The following is a 19,418-nucleotide window of genomic DNA, read 5'->3' on the forward strand; positions in this document are numbered from 1 at the left end:
ATTGAAGCTCTTGATTTGGGTTAGCAAAAAAATGGTGTTGTGTAAAATTTCATTGATTTTTTGTCAAGCTAAGCAAATTTAGAGCCAAAAGTAAATGAAATCAGAAAAGTTCACAAATCAATTTTGAAAGGCCCTAAAAGTGTTTGAAGTGCCCCTGGGAGTATGCAATAAATAGTTTTAGCAAACTATATGTGAAATTGAGAAACTATTGAATACACCCAAGTTCTATATGTGAGTGTGTGAGTGCGGGTGTATGTGAATATGAGTGCATGTGTTTGTGTGGGCGTTAAATAAGCAAAAGACATTTCAGGCCGACAATTCAATAGAATAAACAGAACGAATAAGCTAACAAATACTAAAAATAGTATGCAACTATTTTTATACTTTATTCATCCTACAGTTTGAACAACAAGGGCCAGAGGATTCCTTCACACACAGCGCTGCTTGCAAAAGGTTGTCGTGGCAAGTGGTACCCGCACATACACACACACTCTCTCACTCACTCACACACACGCATCTGCCTGCCAGTTATTTCCCCGTTTGGTGCCTGTGTGTTGGGGCTGAGCGTTTTCATTGAGGAAAAGCTCACAAAGAGCGCGAGGCGAGCGAGCGAGAGAGAAAGAGAATTTAACGGTCAGCAAGGAAAGAGAGAGAGAGCGAGGAGAGCGAGAGAGCATTGCCAGCGATAACAAAAACAACGAATAGCCAGAGTTGAGCTGCACTCAGCGACCTCCCCTCCGGCATCCGGCAGCAACCCCCAACGAAAGACATTTTGGCCAAGTGCATAAAAGTCCACGGGACACGGACAACGGACACAGTCAGCCGTCATCGCAATTCGAGTCCAAGACTTTGGGCAAAGTTCAAATTTGTTAATACAACAACAATAACAGCAGCGGCTGTTAAAACAGCAACAACAACAAACCCAAACAAAAAGCAATGTAAGTAAATGGAAATTATTGATTTCTCTTTCTCTCTAATCGTTGCGCGCAAACAAAAGGCTTTACAGTGAGAAGTCTTTTAATCAACAGCGCCCTTGAGGCGGACATCTCCGCGAACCGGTGCTTACGTTAGCTAAATTTTTATTTGGACAAAAGATTCTACGCTGTCTTACCCTCGCACAAAGAAATTCGAAATTAAGAAATACAAATCTATGAAATTTCACGATATTTTCCAACTCGAATGGCTAGGAAACATGCTAATTGTTAATCGATAGCATACGAGGAATGCAACAATAACAATTTAAATTGTAAAATTCATAAGGGACCTGTCTTAAGTTAATTTTGTTTGCCTGTAGGACTCGTATGTATGTAGGTGTTCGCTCGCAAGAGCTTTCACTGTATACACACACAAAATAAAGTATACGCCGCATGACCACGCAAATACGTATCATATATGTAAATAGTGGCTCAACAATGTATTTGTTCAATTTGCAATTCTTAGTGCGATATATTTGTGGATCTATTGTGTACGTTGCCACCTCTGACCAACATTATTTTTCCTTTTTCTTTTGCGTCGGCCAACGCTGGTGGACGTGCCCCTGTCCGCCGATACCATCGCATCACATGGCAACTTTCCCGCACCGCACCGCAAAATCGATAAACTTAAACACAAGCTGTCGTGCCTCATGAGTTAGTCATGCAAAAATGCTAATGGGCATATTAAATGCCTAATATACATACATATATGTTATATGTAAAATTGATTTAAAAGGTTATTTTTATTGAAGTTTACTTTTGATTTTAATTACACTATAAGCCGCACACTAAATCATGGGCAAGAAAGACAAGAATAAGGAACCGTAAGTGCCCAGCTCTATGGAGTAGTTCGTCTAGAACTTGCGCACTTGCCCCTCCTCTAACATACCTACACACGCATATTAAGATGTATTTTCTGTAAATGTTGCTACCACATCATGTGTAACTCAATAACCCTAGCTAGACCAGTACTTAAATCATTTTGAGTGCTCCGCGGGGAGTTGATTAGAGTCGCCATTATTGGATGACTAATGATGTGGCTCATCTATCTGTAGGGCGGATGCTGCAGCAGCTGGCGATGCACCACCCGTTGATGGCCCACCGGCGGGCGAGGGCGGAGATGGTGAGATTGTGGGCGGACCACGCAATCCCCAACAAATTGCGGCACAGAAGCGCTTGCAACAGACGCAGGCTCAAGTTGATGAGGTAAGCATTCCTCACTCCCTCCCTCTCCCTTCAAATATAGATATGTGTATGTACTTATGTTCCACTTGATTAACTTGCTGCTTCTCTTTCACTCAGGTTGTAGATATTATGCGCACGAATGTGGAAAAGGTGCTGGAGCGTGATGCCAAGCTCTCGGAGCTAGATGATCGTGCCGATGCCTTGCAGCAGGGCGCCTCGCAATTCGAGCAGCAGGCTGGCAAGCTAAAACGAAAGTTCTGGTTGCAAAACTTGAAGGTGAGTTGGGAATGGCAGTTGATAAACTTATATGAATTCACATTCATTAATTTTGCAGATGATGATCATAATGGGCGTTATTGGACTGGTTATCGTTGGCATTATAGCAAGTAAGTTAATCGTGCGGAAATTGTTTAATCGTGTTCACATCATATACGATAACCCCACCAGGAATACAACCCCATATATACACACACACAGATCAAGTACACATAATTTAACATCCCCTCCAATCAAAACCCAAAAATGTTAATATTATTTTACTATCATTTATAATAATTCAAACCTCTTTTAGCTCTAATTTGATTTTCTATAATTTTGAAAACTATGCAAAACTAAATTGATTTGTTTCGTTTGTTTTTTATTCCGACACACTTTTTTTCTCTAGGTAACTTTATGTAGATTGCTAAAAACTAACTATAAGAAAAAATTGCTATGTAACTTAGTTACAAACAAATGCTTAAACAAAATCAACCCGACTATATATCAAATTCAAAACTCATTTAATCAACTGCTAAAGAGTAGAGAGCAAAACTCACAGTTCAAGTGTCGTACGTTTGATGATCGTTCGCTTCAAAACTGAAATTGAATATAAATTTGAATTGACGCCTTATCGAAATCGATAACAAAAAATAAGAAATCGAACGATTCATCGAGCCATTGCATCCAATTGTACTTAGCATATCATGCGCTCCAACAACCACAAAAAAATCAAAAACTTAAAAAATGTTCAGCATCATCTGGTTCCATACGATATATAATACGCACCAGGTTCGGTAATTTGATTTAAGGCCGTGTTTTGTCTTTTTTAGTGTAATTATGGTATCTTTGTGTTTTGTATGTGTTGCTCTATATGTTTGGGTTGAGCACCATGAACACCCTGTGTCCGCTAAAGCCAAGTATATTTCGAGTATGACCTTTACGATATTCATTTGTACCCCGTAATTTGTAGGATCTAGTGCTGGTTCATTGTAATTGGAATATGGATAGCGTAGTCCGTAATATAGTAAAATTAGTGTTTTGTTTTTGTTTTCGTTTCTTTTTGTTTTTATTGACATACTAGATAGTAACTATGTCCCTTTGTAACATACTCGATCTCGTCACGCCACGCCCCTCATAATTATATATATACATATATCTATATAGAGTATTTGACCAAGGTCAGCAGCAAATGCATAAAGTACTGCAAAAAAATAAAAAGCATTCTTATCTAATTTCTTTTGTTACGTTTTTTTCCAACTATTTGATTATTTTTCTATACACTACAATTCCACACCCAATGTCCATGTCCACTTCCACGCCCACGCCCAAGCCAACACCAACGGCCACGCCCACATTTACTGTGTACACTCACCAAACTTTTTTATCACACAATTACAGAGAAAGACGAAGAGAAATAAAATTAAAAGCAAAAAATTTGTGCAAGCTTTTAGCTTTATGTTATGTTTACCAATACGAACTATTCAAATGAACAAATTCTTTAAACTATTATGATTTAAGGTAAAAAAATAAATCAGAAAAAGCAAAATATTTCAGTTGCAAATATTATTGCTAGGTGCACAAATCACTTAAAAGCTATTTATTTATTTATTTATTTTTTTTACAATTAGTAAGTACACAATCACCCACATAAGAAGTAATTTAAAAAACATTGGTTCGATTGAAATTAATGGCTTGTATCAAAAATGCAATTCCACAAATTTTTCGTAGAACCTTTCATGTCGGATGATGCTGCTGTTTCGCCATCTCCTGCTTTGCAGCAGGTTCATGCATCCGCACCAGCAACAGCATCAGAATCAGCACAACTACCACCACAACAACCACACCACACACTTAAATCCGAACCACCACCAACGACACTTGAGAAAACTCCATTGGCTGAGAAATTGACCGATGACCCACCGAGTCCGACGGATGACGTGGCGACTGGACAATAAATACGCTCATAAACAACAAAATAATATGAATAGCAACAAGTACAACCAAAAAACCAAAAACCAACAGCACTACATCAACAAAATAACATCAAAGAAATTTGAAAAACAACTGCAATTGAACCAGACCAAAAAAGAAAACATTACACATTCAATTCAAACCATTCGCAAAAACAAAACTATCGAACACTGTAAGCAACAGCAAAAACAACCAAAAATATCGATTATCATTTTATCTGCATGTGTGTGAATTACCGTTATTGTGCGCAAATTCCGTTATCATTTCAAACATTTGAGAGTGTGCTTCATGATCTGTTGACTCTTATTGATGTTGTTCCCAAAAGAATATAATTAATGTGTTCTGTTTTTATTTTCCATATATATACATACATGTATATGGATTGTTTATTTAAATTTTAATGCACCAACAGTTTGAACGGGGGACTGAATGTCACTGAAATCAGATTTACTGAAATCAAATTTGTATACGAGTTGGTTGGGCAACATGAAATATTCTACGCTAAATAATTAAATATTTATTGTATATATTCGAGGGCACGTTTTATAAAGTTAATCTTAGCTTTATCGGATGTGGACCTAACAAATTCATTATTATGCTTTCAAATAACATAGCAAAGCTTTTTAATAATGTCCCCAGCCCCTTCTAGAGATCAATTGAAGTGTATTATATATGGCGTATACGTACTTGTAATCGTATCAATGTAATTGTCATTCAATTGAGCAAATCATTAAGGACACATTTACCTAATATGCTGTTAACCTCGCTTTTTCTCTCTCTCTCTCTCTCCAAACAACTCACAGATAAGCTGGGCCTCATAGGCGGTGAGCAGCCGCCGCAGTATCCACAGTATCCGCAGTATATGCCACCACCACCACCGCAACAACAGCAGCCACCTGCCGGCGGACAATCGGCGCTGGTTGATGATGGGACCGGAACAGGCGCTGCAGCTGACGCCGGGGCTGGAGCAGGTTCCCATGCGGGCGTATAAGTAATTATGGATGGCATTTACTTGTAAAGCCAAATAAAACCTTTGAATTTCTTCAAATATATAAAATGAAATAAAAATAAAAAGAAAATTAACTTGAGAATTGCAAACACTTTAAGGGAATTATGACTCAGTATAAACAAAACATAATTATAATATAATAAAAACAATCCTAAGAAGACGCTCCGGACAAATTAAAAGTTGTTGCTAATTTGTTTATGGTTACATTATTTCATGCATATACTTAACAAAAATAAAAATATATATAGACAAATAAAAAGCTATATATATATATATGTATGATGTATATATATATATTCTATTCAAGGTTCAGGTTGCTTCCCAACATTTTCGCATTCGCAAAACTTTAAACTCAGTTTCTACATGACAAAAATCTAGAAAACTCTAAGCTTTTGTTCCTAAATAAAAGTTACCAAAAAAGGAAATTATTGACATGTATAATCCAAAAATAAAAAATATATATATATAATTGCATTAATATAGAAAAAAAGAGAACAACAATCTACTTATCTATAAAAAAAAGTAATTAAATAAATTAATGTGCAAAAACATATTTCAAAAGCAAATGTAGTCGAAATAAAAAATATATATATATACATAAAACAAGAAAAACATTTAGCAAAAATATACAATAAAAATAATTTGCAAAGTTTTTGTTTGATTGAAAAAGAAATTGTTCACAATTAAAAAAAGAAAATATGGAAAAAACCAAAACAGTTCAACGATTAAATTAAGAGCTTCTCACACAATTTGTTAAAAATGTTTGATTAATTTGGTCAAAGTTAAAGACGGCTATAAATATATTGTATATCGTATATATAAATATGTTATGAATAAAATTATATTTGACTATTTATTTAAAAAAAAAAAAAGAGAAAGAAAAGGGAATTACTTAGCTGCATAAACTATTTAACTATGTACGATTATATAGGCAAACAAAAAAATTTTCACTCAAAAATTCTACGTGAAAGAGTATAGAATTGTTTAAACAAACAACAACATTAACATATTTAAACAATCAAGTATTTAACAATTAAACAAGCGCCTGCCCAAAGTGCTTTGCCAACAAGAAACAAACAAACAAACAAAAAATATATATACATATATTGAACAAAGCAAAAAATATTTAAAAAATGCAAGAAGTAAAGAAAAAAGAACAATGTGCAGGTATTTTTTAGCAATATTCGTAGCGTGTACAAAATATATCGCCAATTGCTTAATAATATTTTAAAAGTTCTGTTCAATAGAAAACAACAAGAAATACAAAACACACACAAAGAAACAAACACACAGACACACACTTTTCACAACTCATATGCATATAAAACATTTCAACAACTAAAACAAAACCAAAAGAAAAAAAAAACATAACTATTAACTATTATAAATAAATAAATAATTAATAGAAAAGCGTTTCGCATTAGTTTGATATAATTTACTTAAAATATTATATGTAAAAGAACAACAAACTATAACAATTGTGTGTGTATATGTTAACAAAACAAATAAAAGAAAAGAAAAACAATTACGAGTTGAATTAAACAAAAGACAAAAAAAAAAACAAAAAAACGAGCACTCAGTAGACGTATTAGATCAGACGATGGTTAAATGGTTTTAAACAGGCAAAAGCAGCAAAAACAACATATATAATATATATATATATAAATAGCAAATATATATATTATACATGTGCGTATAAATGTGTATGAAACTTATATAAACAATAATACTAATTAATTTAACGATTAATTGCACCCAAAACAAATACATAATTATTTAAATAAATAAACAAAAACCAAAAAAAAAAAAAAAAAAAAAAACAACAAAAATTATGAGTATATTTACATGTTTACAGTTATTAGTTACCAACCATTTTAAGTAAAATTTAATGTAAAGAGAATACCTAGAGATGATGTAGTACATCGATTGCGTGCATCTATCGATTAGAAAGGATATTTTTTGGGATTTTCGCAGAAGTGTACCCAAGGATAAAGGTAAACATTTCATATATACATAGCTATAACTCCCGATAGCCGCTATTGCTCAGCTAACGGGATAATAGCCAAATGGGAAATTACTATGAACTCCCTAGTCAAATTTAAATATCCTGGGGTCCTTCTTAATTATGTTGTATGTTTGTGGGAGTAGGCAAATCAAAGTCTCTATTCTATATGTGTATATAAACAAATTTATATTTTGTAAATCAAAATTTCAAATTTCAGCTACTTCTCAAACGCATAAACAAAAATCTATCTATATATACTTATATATCTATGCCCTGTTACATATTTCTATATATTTTATGACGAATCACGAATATGACATGGTCTGGATACACTATAAATTGGTGCGGAAACCGAAAAATGAGGGCGAAGGCGTCATTATGAATGTCGGCATCTTGGCCAAGCTCTACAGACAGGCGCGCATGGCCATCATGGAGGTAACTATTTACATATACATAGATAAACACATTTCATTCATACAATCAAATTCATAGTTTCTGTTTATTTAAGAACATATTAGCAAAAATGTTGAACCATTAATCAATTACACTTTGTAGTCGGACTAGTTTATAAGGTAGAGCCAAGAACAGTATAAGTTATATGTAGACATTTAGATACTATAATTCTTATATACTATGTGTCTGTGTTTATTTTTATGGAGATCTACAATAGTTTCTCGATATCCTTGGCAATGTCCATGGGATCGGTAGTGGGTGCATATCGATTGATTGGAACGCCCTCCCTGTTCACCAGGAATTTGGTGAAGTTCCATTTGATGCCGCTGCCCAAGGTGCCAGATTGCTTGGCCTTCAAGTACTTATACAAAGGCGCTGCATTATCGCCATTCACATCAATCTTAAGCAATTTGGGAAACTTTATTACCATACTTCAATTTATATATATATTTGAACATACCTTGGCAAAGACTTCGCCAATGTCTGCTTTAGAGTCACGAAGATGACAGACCATGGCCTCCCCATCGGCCTCTGGCATTTGGGAGCCAAATTGATTGCATGGGAAGTTCAGGATGGTCAGTCCGCGTTCGCCATACTTCTCCTTCAGATCGGTCAACTTCTTGTAGTTATTTTTAGTTAAACCACACTTTGAAGCAATATTGACGATAAGGATAACCTGGCCCTTATACTTTTCCAGGGAGACATCGTTTCCATGGGTGTCCTTCACGTTGAACTCGTAGATCGAGGCTGCGTTCTTGTAATCACCGTCCGACATGTCGACCTTGAAGAGAGTTCGAAAGGGTTTTATAATTGATCGAGAGAAAGCAGAATAGTAGGCAAAGCAACAGAATTTAGCTGAAGACCAACGGCAAGCAACAATAAAACGACGCAGACAAAATTAGTTGACTTATCTACTCTAGTTATTAGTGCAACAAACAACAACTAACTAGCTACTCACGGCAGCTGCTGTGGAGTAATGTGACTTCGTTGCTAAATCCGCACTGCACTCAACATTGCCGACAACCGCAAACAATGGCAAAAGGACAGCGCAATAACGCGGACATTTATTTACTGATATTGCAGCTATACCGAAATTACGATTAGTTGTTCTTGTTGTAGATAATTGGAAGCACCGGAATGCCTGTCGTGAAACGCTTTGCATGTGCCTGATATACATATTTAATAGGAAGCGAGAGAGATGGCTGCAAATAATGACGAATAATACACAATTATCTATTATAACTCAATCAGTCAATTACGAACAGGCATTTAGTATCAGTGCTGAGAATTTCAGTAAAAATGAGCTAGTTCACTTAGGTAGCAATAAATTCCGATCAATGTTTAATAATATATGCCAAAATTGAATGAGTAACGATGATAACAAATTTTTCGTATTTTAGCAAGCTCATTCAATAGATCTTATCTTTGAATAGATAAGCCATATCAATTTAATAAATCGTTAAGCGGTTAATAGCAAATAAATGCTTGTTCTTGAAATAAATCCAGATTATTATGGCAATAAATAATTTGTCAACACTGTTAAGAACTAGCTCAGTGGGTAAATATTGAAGGTCACAGAAATCGAAATGACGAATGACTCATCCATTCATAAGTTGCAGTAGAGAGATGCAGAGTATCGTTAGAAATGCGCTGATTAGATAAAACATTAGTACCCCACGCGATAAACTGTTTTTATATGTAGTTCATGGAGTTGAAGTTGTAATTACTTGATTCGTGAAGTAGATGTAGGTGCCCACGGCAGCAGCCAGTGCACCAAACATAAGGGATACCAGCGAACGACCAGCCATTTTCTTTAAATTATAGATGCACAATTTAACAATTACTGATCAATGTATATGGAGATATATCCCAGCTATGCACTATACGTTTGCCAATAAGAATCTGCAAGCTCACGCTGATATGCACGAGGGGTACAAAGTACAAATGGTAGTAAATGGAACCAGCTGTGTGCTCTTTCGCCACACAATTTTTCTCAAATGGAATTTGCTACGCTTCACAATTGATTAACAATTATTAATAGATAATATCGCTTACTTTTTTCGTAATCGTTTTGTTTTGGGGATCAAATCTAAACTGCTGCCGGCACTGTGTGGATGCACAAATATATACCTGCTGGGGGAGGCAGCGGGCGTACACTTAGTATATCGATATTGCTATCGAAGTATGTTTATCGATATGTTAGTCTACTTGGTCTTAAAATGGAATTCCAAGTTGGTCACACTATAAAAATTTTCTTCTTTTGTGCTTCAGTTTTGTGGATAGTTTGTTGAAGAATTATGTTTGCAACATTTACGAAGAAATGCAGTGCTTAACGCACAATAGTATGCGCGCTTTTGGCAAAGTGTAGTGATAAAAGGGCGCGCCCTTGCAGTTGTACTGCCAAACAAGGATACACATTTCTAATCACACATACAAATACACATACAGACACATTCACATACACACATACATACACACACACACGCAGATTGTAGATTGTCCGGAAGAACGAATAACCAGCCTCTAAATGATGCTTTCATCTATAAACAACTCGTTCGAGCAGGATACTCACGACGTGGACGCCAATTGCGATGGCCCCGATCTAGATTTCGTTTACGCCGATGTGGATAGCTATCAAAATGAGATCGCCGAACTTTACAGCTACACGGAGTTCAGTGAATTCCAAATGAATGTTAAGGCATTTGAGGACCAAATGGAACTATATGATTTGCCACCGAATTGGCAGAAACAGGACGCGAGCTCGCAACGCAGCATTGTGATGAAACTAGTGGATCAATTGGAAGTCTCCGATCGTTCCTTCCGCATGCAGGCGGCTCGCTGCATTCTCTATCTGGCTCAGGGCTGTTGGGCCGAAGTGCAATCCGACGAGGAACAGCATCAGAATACTCGCGACAATGTCATCGTACTCTATCAGCTGGGCGTGTTCTCCTCGTTTATTGATTTGCTCAACATGGAGATCGAAACGGCATGTTCTCCAGATATTGTGGCAGTGAAGATAACAAATGTGACACTAGTTGATTCCACTGATATCCGAGTCATACTCTCAGTATTGTATATCATAACGGAGACAATACGCGATGAGCGGGAGAAAGGCAGCGAGGACTACAAGCAGCTGGCCGAGTCATTCGTGCAGGAGATCAACAGCCCACTGCCCGATGGTGAGCTGCTCGCCGTCAAATTGCTGGGCATGATCACGCGCTTTTGCAGTGGTGCTGCACCACAGTTTCCCATGAAAAAGGTTGTTCTGCTGCTGTGGAAGGTTTCCCTTCTGGGACTTGGAGGCATGGATGTGCTGAAGAATCTCAAGAATGAGTACAGAGCGAAGGTCGGGCTGGATCCGATCACCGAGGACACATTGGAGGTGACCAAATGCATGCGTGCCAGTTCGCCGCCCGCAACAGCAACGGATATATTAGAGAATCAATATCCGAAAAGGAACTTCAAGTAGGTTTACCTTAATATTAATATATATTTACCTATTATTGATTCATGAATGTCTTCTAAATAGGCGCTCACTGATGAAGCAGCGCTTTTTGGACGAACCAGAGCAAATCGACATGGAGATGTCTGGCAATGAGGGTGGAACGAATGCCAACAATGGAAATTCAAGTGCAGGAAGCGGCTCTGGCAACGGCGAAGACGAGCTCTCCCAGTACTATCGGCCTTTTGACGATCCCTCCGCTTCCACCTCGGGCAACAGCAACAATAGCACTGCATCAGCTAATCCAAACAATCAACCAAGTAACATGCAACCGCCAGTCACAGTGCCGGCTGTGCAGATAACGCCGCGTTTGCCCTGGACACCGAAGGTGCGCCAGAAGGATATCGATCAATTCCTGGATATATCGCGCAACAAGTTCATTGGCTACTCTTTGATTGGCGATCACGAGAGTCTAGCAGGTCTGCCGCAGCCCATTCATGAGGGATTCAAGACGCTGCAGCGTCACATGTACGTGAGTTTGGCCGATGTGCAGATCAAGAAGGAGGAGGACATCGCACGCAATCCAATTTCAACGCACGAGGATGAAATCAAGCTGACACCAGCCGAGATACTCTACCAAGCGATACTCCCAAATTTGCCACAGTATATGATTGCGCTATTAAAGGTCTTGCTGGCCGCTTCGCCCACATCCAAGTCGAAGACCGAGAGCATCAACATTATGGCCGATGTGTTGCCGAAGAAGATGCCGCTGACGGCTACACAGTCAACGAAGTTGACCGTCGACATGGGACGCCACAAGGAGATCATCGTGAAGGCTGTATCCGCTATAATACTGCTCTATCTGAAGCATTTCAAGATTAACCATGTCTACCAGTTCGAGTTCATGTCACAGCATTTGGTTTTCGCCAATTGCATTCCGTTGGTGCTGAAATTCTTCAACCAGACCATTACAGAGTATGTGAACACGAAGAATTCGATACCATTGCTGGACTTTCCGTCGTGTGTGATTGGCGAACAGCCGGACTTAAGTGGCGATAGCTTCGTTTATGGCGGCGAGATGTCTGACAAGCCCTACTCGTGGCGCAATGTCTTCTCCTGCATCAATCTGCTGCGCATACTCAACAAGCTGATCAAGTGGAAGCATTCGCGTGTTATGATGCTAGTCGTGTTCAAGTCGGCGCCCATATTGAAGAAGACGCTCAAGGTGCGACACGCGATGATGCAGCTGTATGTGCTGAAGCTATTGAAGATGCAGACCAAGTACTTGGGTCGCCAGTGGCGCAAATCCAACATGAAGACTCTGAGTGCCATCTATGCGAAGGTGCGGCATCGTCTCAACGATGATTGGGCCTTTGGCAATGATCTCGAGTCGCGACCCTGGGACTTTCAGGCGGAGGAGTGCACGCTTCGCGCTTGCGTCGATCGCTTCAATTTGCGTCGTTACCCGGAAGCGACGCAAAAGTGCGGCGCTGGTGGCGGCGTCGGCAGCGGCAACAACGGGACGGCCGCACAGAATGCCGAGAATGCACAGCAGTCGAACATGCACGCGGGCAATGGCAGTGGGGATCGAGACTCCAATGGCTATGGAAACAATGGGAGCAGCGGTGGGGGCGGAGTTGGCAACAATAGCAGCGGCCAACAGAATCAGCAGCTGCACGATTATGGCGTCGAGGGTGGCTTTCCCAGCGATGAGATACTCACGCATTCAGATTTTGCATTCTTTGGCCATTCCGGCTGGTGGGATCGCAAGGTGGAGCTAACTGATTACTTTAAGGCCAACTATGCCGTTTGGCTAGAGGAGGAAGTATACAATAGTCAAACCGACTGGGATGCGCTTTAAGGTGCGTTGACCTAGATTAAGGATTCCAATAAATAAATGTTTGACTTCAGACTAAATGCGATTTTTGCTTGTTTCCTTGCAGCTTCCACTTGGGACTTGCAGCGTCACCCGCATATTTAAGCATAAAGTTATTAACATACTTCTAAGCATATATAGTTGACAAATTGATATAATCGAATCCAAGCCGTAGTCGGCACCAACTAAACTACTCATTCAAACCCATTGGCAATAAATTCGTGCATGCAGAGCTAATCAAACCCTTCGAGAAAGTACTGTATATTTATGATAATCGTGCATGCTACTTAACACGATATATATATCCATATATATATATAATGTATTTATTTTTTCAATATTTGTGTTTCGAGGCATGCACTCAACCCGTTAATCCGTTCCCCCCACACATTAAAGAGCTCCATGTGAGCGCAAAATGAATGCAATACAAAAAATAAAAATTAATTAAATAAAACAAATCTTAACAAAATCAGGTTTTCGTTGCCTTCTTTTCCAGGTGTAAATATATAGCGTATATTTAATTCGGTGTGTTTTGTTTCGCACAAGAAAAAAAATTACTAGAGCTTTAGTTTTAGTTTCTGAAGAGGTCCATAATCTTATACAGTTATATGATACATTATAATATTTACAGTTGAGGCTAAACTTTTCATTTCAGGATCTAAATAATATAATATGTATATAATATATTGAATTTCATTCATGTGATTTCTATATAGTAGTATATACTATATCTATAGATATATTAGTTAGCACAGCTAAATATATATTCCTGAACCTTTTATTTTCAACATTTTTACTTTCTGTTCACAAACCCGTTTTAGACTCTATAGAGAATGTGTCCATATGCTTAGAACTAATGGAAAACAACTAAATACAGAACTAAATAGAATTCTATAGACTTTAAATGTACATGATTTAGCTTTATACATGCGAGGGTTATTTGACAGCTAACGTGAAATCGTTCAATCTATCTCTCGACTTTGGAAACGTTTAAGACCACCCTCTTCGATTTGCTTAAGCCCAGTGCCTGCTGGTTACTGCTCCATGGGACAAGCGGTGTGCAGATGATTATTATTGCTGGATGCCGAGGCCATGTAGAGCATGCCGAAACGCTTCTGCTGGGGCGGACAGGCGATCGGCGAGGCGGTGGGCACATCGCAGCGTTCCTCGAAATAGTGCACAATGCGCTGGAGCACGAACTTGAAGATCTTCTCCTTGCTGATCTCGCCGTTGAGGAACGTGATGTCCTTGCAGTCGCGGTACTCGGCAAAGTTCTTCTCATAGTGCGGCCAAACACACAGCTCGAAATAGCCCGTCACATCGGGCGGATCATAGGTGCGCTGCATCCGACGCTGATAACACTTTTCGTACGGCAAGTGGAAGTGATATTTGAGATTGCAAAGCGCCAGCAGCTCGGGCTGATTGAAGATCATGAAGCCCTCGATGAGTAGGACATTGATTTTCTTATCGCGCAACTGCGCAGCGATCTGAGCGTTGATATTGAGACGCATTAGATGGTCCGCATGGTGCTGCCGATGCGTGTGATGTAACTGTTGATGATGTTGCTGCAACTGTTGCTGCTGATATTGATAGGCAGCAGCAGCAGTAGCGGCAGGTGGCAGGTGTTTACCGTTATGCAGCTGATAGCTGGCATTGTATTGCTGTTGCTGCTGCTGCTGCAATTGCTGCAACTGTTGCTGCTGATGCTGGTGTTGTTGCTGCTGCTGCTGCTGTTGCTGCAACTGTTGCTGCTGTTGGTACTGCATCGCATAGTGCTCAAAGTTCGCATAGTTAGCAATCTGCTCCGTGGGCCCATTGATAATGTGCGCAATGTCCGTCAGCATTTGCTTCGTGTCCAGCGACGTGATGAGCTCAAAGTTGATCGCATTCAACTTGTCCACGCGCTTGTGTCGTCTATCGTCCACGGGCAGGAAGTAGTCGTCCTGTGAGATCAGCTGCACATCGCCAATGGTGTAGGGCGTGTTCCACAGCGGCGCATTGCGCAATCCCTTGAAGTAGTCGCGCAGGCTGTGCGCCAGCGTCGTCTTGCCGCCACACGTGACACCCGAGATGCCAATGACCAGCCACTGCGGCATCTTGTCTCCAACTGAGCTCCAATGCGCCGCAAGCCGACAGCTAACAGTCGAAAGCCACTTGTAATCGTTCAATCACTGATAATGTCGATGTCGTCGATCCTCTTTGCTGACGTCGCACCTAAATTCGCCTCATCTGCTCTTGGGGTCTGATCTTTAGGTTCGCTTCGATTGTGCCGTAATGCTCCAAATGTGATAGAAGCTGAACACGGCAATGCCGCCCAGGCAGATGACCCCAAATACAGTCGGCACGATAAATGCGTATTTCAGCGGCGGAAACAGAGACAATATGGGATTACCTAAAATAGAGAGAGAGAGAGAGAGATAGTGACCAGAGTGCCAGATAAGAAACAAAAGAGAGAGAGAGTTAGCTAGTTGAGAGCAAGGTGGTCAAACGACCTTGACATTGGCCGCATGTAATTTAAGCACAAGCACTATAGTTGGGGGTATTATGGAGCATAAGATACACTGCAAACACAGTTAAGTGCACATGAGTAAGAAAATATACAAATATTTAGCTATTGCTTCCAGCTAATTGAAAGCTATGCGTAAACACCGAAAGGCAAGTGTATTCAGATTGTTTGTGCTCGGCTCGGGAATACCCTATGATGTGAACAAGTGAGAGTGAGAGAGAAATATAAATAGAGAGTGAGTCAAAAAGAGAAAGAGAAATAGAGAAAGGTAGGGAAAGAGAGCGCGATAGAGGTATAGAGAGAAATAGACTGCAGACATAGGGAGAGATAGGTAAAGAGGGAACAAATAGGATTTGAGACAGAAATGTAGAATTAGAGCATTAATTGAATTTATACTATATTATTTATTTATATTTTCCAGGGACCGTAACGATTATAACTTTTATAGGAAAAAATTAAAAAATAATTATTATTTTTTGATAAATTAAAAAAAAAATTATTTTTAATAATTGAAATTGATTTTTATGATAAAAATCAAAAATAATTATTACAAAACAATTTTATATAAAAATCAAATCATAAGTCATATCTTTGATTTTTATTATAAAATTTTTATTATAAAAATCAAAGATAAGACTTATGATTTGATTTTTATATAAAATTGTTTTGTAATAATTATTTTTGATTTTTATCATAAAAATCAATTTTAATAATTAAAAATAATTTTTTTTATAAAAAATTACCAATAAAAGTTTATCCTTTTTTTGAACTCGCCATAAAAAAATATCCTTATGTGTGTTTTCCTCTCTCTTTTTGGGAATACTTTTGAGCCTCAATTTTTTTAAATGCGTAACACTTATTTGCGGTCCCTGATATTTTCTTTTTGTTTCTTCTAGGAGAGTATTTTCTTGCTTTGAAGTAAAAAGCAAAGTAAATGCAAGCTGCAGCATTCATCGTGTGTGGTCAGAGGTAAGTGTGAATCTGTACCAAGCCGTATCGAATTAACATAAACATGTTTATTCGGCTCTCCTGCTCTTTATTGTATGATAAAATAAATATCTCTTATGTTTTCAGATTAAAGTGCTTCTTCAGCTAAGTGTGTAGGACATCATCATCCTCGATGGGAGGAGATATACATATGCAAAGCAAAAACAACGCAGGATAGCATTAAGTTGCCCGAACATGTTATTATTTAAGAGATATGTAGGTGTATAAATAATTGTAAAGGATAAAAAACATGATATAATTTAAGAGATTTGTATAGAAATAAATGTAGATTTAAATCAGCAAAAACTGATTGAATTTGAAAAGCAATAAATAATACTTATCAATCAATACACAAACTGTTTTTCTTATTTAACAGGGTGAAAGTGGTAACATTTTATTTACCAGAATAATGTTATCACTCCGATAAATAACAGTATGGCAGAAGCACACTATTAATGTACTGTTGACGAACATTTTGCACTCTACTTCTCATTTCTGTGTGCCTGGTATTTCACCAAAAGAGCTGAGCAAGTCTATGAAGTACTAGGCGCACAGAAATGACTAATAGGATGAAAAACATTAGTTAACAGAGTATTAAAAATACACTGTTACCGCACCTTTATTACTCTGTTAAATAACAGTACGGTAACAGTGCACTGTTAATGTACTGCTGAAGATCAAGTTGCACCCTGCTTATAGTTTTTGTGCGCCTGGTACTTCACCAAAATAGCTGAGCAATTCTATGAAGTACTAGGCGCACAGAAATGAATAATAGGGTGAAAAACATTAGTTAACAGAGTATTATTAATACACTGTTACCGCACCTTTATTACTCTGTTAAATAACAGTACGGTAACAGTGCACTGTTAATGTACTACTAAAGATCAAGTTGCAGCCTGCTTATACTTTTTGTGCGCCTGGTACTTTACCAAAATAACTGAGCAATTCTACGAAGTACTAGGCGCACAGAAATGAATAATAGGGTGAAAAACATTAGTTAACAGAGTATTATTAATACACTGTCACCGCACCTTTATTACTCTGTTAAATAACAGTATGGTAACAGTGCACTATTACTCTACTGTTAGTGAACATTTTTCACCCAACTTCTTATTTCTGTGCGCCTGGTGCTTCACCAAAATAGTTGTACAACTCTATGAAGTACTGGGCGCACAGAAATGAATAATAGGGTGAAAAACATAAGTTAACAGTGTATTAGCGTAAAACAGATGATTCACTGTTGTTTAATGCTGTTAAATAACAGAGCGCTGCAAAGCACTGTAAACTAAAATTTGATTTCGTGTTTTTAGACCTCCCTACTTTTGATTTCTGTTCGCCTGTTACTTCAACAAAATTTTCGTTATATTTTTGCTCTCAGCGGTAACAACAGCCGATCGCTGTGGAGATAACAAATAGGAAACGGCGCGGCTGATAAGCAAATCACGTTTCAGCACTTTTAGGTAAGCTAGAACTACATTTATGGTATGTTGCGATCATTTATTTACTTATTCACGAATTGATAACGCACAACTGCAACGCGATTATTTGTTATTAATTATTATTTTTGTACATTTTAAATTTCAAGTCTTTAGTTTTCTGCTTTCCACACAAAATCATCATACCCGCCTCATACACATTCAATAAGTTCAGGGTATCAAGGCTCACACCTTATATCATCAGCAAAAGGGCGGAATGTAAGGGAGAGCAAGGAAGATAGTGAGAGAGACTATAGGGACGGGGTAACTGTATATATCAGCATATGTACAACATATGCATATACACATATGTATATAGTTATAATTGAAACGAATCAACCGAATATAATCTGTGCAACTTTAATTACCGCACAAAAGCCGCGAAACTGAGACGGATGGAAGCTGAGATTATTTAATAAAGCTAACAATAATATTGACCCACACCCAGACACATAGCTAAGTACATATGTACTGAAGTACACACACATACACACGCATTCACATGTATTCATGTTTGTTTTGATACTCACCTTCATCGAGTATCATAAACGGCAGTATTGCCACCCAGAAGAAGTAGTAGAAGAATACGGCAATCGCGATTAGCAAAATGATTTTTCCGAGCTGCGCATTTGAAGCCATAAATAAGATGATGTAAATTAGACACGCGACCAGCGAGTAGGTTACACTCTTCCTCTTCTTTTATTTCGCTATTTAACTGCGCATGGGGTTATGCACATGCACGAGCCTGAATTACACTATTACTATTTGTTATTATAAACAGCAGTAACAACCACTACACACATAAATGTATATACGACACATGCATACGGGCTTATTAACTATAGCGTGTATGAGTGATTTGATTTGTTAATATCTTAAGTTTTTGCCGCCGTCATAAACAAACAGGTGGTGGCCACAATGTCAATTGTTAGTTGCGTGCCGCCTATGTATACACATACATTTATTTATTTATACATATACATATGTGTATGCACGCACAAGTGTAGATTTATTCTTGGTATCTCGGCATGAGTGTTTTTGGCCAACGCGAAATATTCAAGAGTTTTTTCACACTGCGCACTTTTGTTATTCTTACGTAAATGCAGCTGGCTTTGCTGTGTTGAGTGCACTTTGTCTTAGTTTAGCCAGTGTTTGGTTGCTTTAGTTAAATTTCAACGGTAAAATATGCATCCAGTCTAGCGCATAACTGTGTCCGGCGATTGCGCGTATTTAGTTATAAACAAAATGCCAGGGCTATACAAATTATATCGATGAGG

The 19,418-nt window shown here is 38.2% G+C and overlaps 5 protein-coding genes across 11 annotated transcripts; 2 read left to right on the plus strand and 3 right to left on the minus strand.

Moving 5' to 3' along the window:
• The first annotated feature begins 846 nt into the window (after window positions 1-846).
• Window positions 847-5,664, plus strand: LOC6586514 (vesicle-associated membrane protein 2). Of its 5 annotated transcripts, none has more exons than XR_006357492.1 (6): window positions 1,756-1,798; window positions 2,030-2,180; window positions 2,277-2,435; window positions 2,494-2,545; window positions 2,824-3,206; window positions 5,192-5,276. XR_006357492.1 is itself a non-coding variant. In XM_015160396.3 (5 exons), coding segments are annotated over exons 1-5 (591 nt in total). In that variant the 5' UTR covers window positions 847-936; the 3' UTR covers window positions 4,373-4,455. The 5 variants fall into 5 exon arrangements, 3 of the variants coding, with proteins under 3 accessions (XP_015015882.1, XP_002012125.1, XP_043865475.1); XR_006357491.1 differs by lacking the exon at window positions 2,824-3,206 and adding an exon at window positions 3,816-3,935; XM_015160396.3 differs by lacking the exons at window positions 1,756-1,798; window positions 2,824-3,206; window positions 5,192-5,276 and adding exons at window positions 847-938; window positions 4,146-4,455.
• Window positions 5,665-7,640: 1,976 nt separating this feature from the next.
• Window positions 7,641-13,642, plus strand: LOC6586516 (striatin-interacting protein 1 homolog). Its single transcript, XM_002012091.4, has 4 exons — window positions 7,641-7,837; window positions 10,419-11,320; window positions 11,385-13,159; window positions 13,241-13,642. Exons 1-3 carry the CDS (start codon window positions 7,700-7,702, stop codon window positions 13,156-13,158), a joined length of 2,814 nt encoding a protein of 937 aa, XP_002012127.2. The 5' UTR covers window positions 7,641-7,699; the 3' UTR covers window position 13,159; window positions 13,241-13,642.
• LOC6586515 (probable phospholipid hydroperoxide glutathione peroxidase) lies at window positions 7,874-10,015 on the minus strand. Of its 3 annotated transcripts, none has more exons than XM_015160397.3 (4): window positions 9,911-10,002; window positions 8,814-9,057; window positions 8,316-8,636; window positions 7,874-8,255 (listed from the first exon to the last, which is right to left on the minus strand). In XM_015160397.3, the coding sequence occupies exons 2-4, from the start codon at window positions 9,030-9,032 to the stop codon at window positions 8,064-8,066; spliced, it is 732 nt and encodes a 243-aa protein (XP_015015883.1). In that variant the 5' UTR covers window positions 9,033-9,057; window positions 9,911-10,002; the 3' UTR covers window positions 7,874-8,063. The 3 variants fall into 3 exon arrangements, with proteins under 3 accessions (XP_015015883.1, XP_032589213.1, XP_015015884.1); XM_032733322.2 differs by lacking the exon at window positions 8,814-9,057 and adding an exon at window positions 9,583-9,666 and having other exon boundaries at window positions 9,911-9,980; XM_015160398.3 differs by lacking the exon at window positions 8,814-9,057 and having other exon boundaries at window positions 9,911-10,015.
• LOC6586517 lies at window positions 13,643-15,269 on the minus strand. Its single transcript, XM_032733321.2, has one exon. The coding sequence runs from the start codon at window positions 15,267-15,269 to the stop codon at window positions 14,208-14,210; it is 1,062 nt and encodes a 353-aa protein (XP_032589212.1). The 3' UTR covers window positions 13,643-14,207.
• A 146-nt stretch (window positions 15,270-15,415) lies between these two features.
• On the minus strand, window positions 15,416-19,404 carry LOC6586518 (dolichol-phosphate mannose synthase subunit 2). The gene is made up of 2 exons (XM_002012093.3): window positions 18,672-19,404; window positions 15,416-15,565 (listed from the first exon to the last, which is right to left on the minus strand). Exons 1-2 carry the CDS (start codon window positions 18,778-18,780, stop codon window positions 15,423-15,425), a joined length of 252 nt encoding a protein of 83 aa, XP_002012129.1. The 5' UTR covers window positions 18,781-19,404; the 3' UTR covers window positions 15,416-15,422.
• Between the last annotated feature and the right edge of the window lie 14 nt (window positions 19,405-19,418).

The sequence above is a fragment of the Drosophila mojavensis genome, unplaced genomic scaffold (genome assembly GCF_018153725.1).
Source record: "Drosophila mojavensis isolate 15081-1352.22 unplaced genomic scaffold, ASM1815372v1 contig_74, whole genome shotgun sequence".
In the NCBI taxonomy this organism is placed as follows: domain Eukaryota; kingdom Metazoa; phylum Arthropoda; class Insecta; order Diptera; family Drosophilidae; genus Drosophila; species Drosophila mojavensis.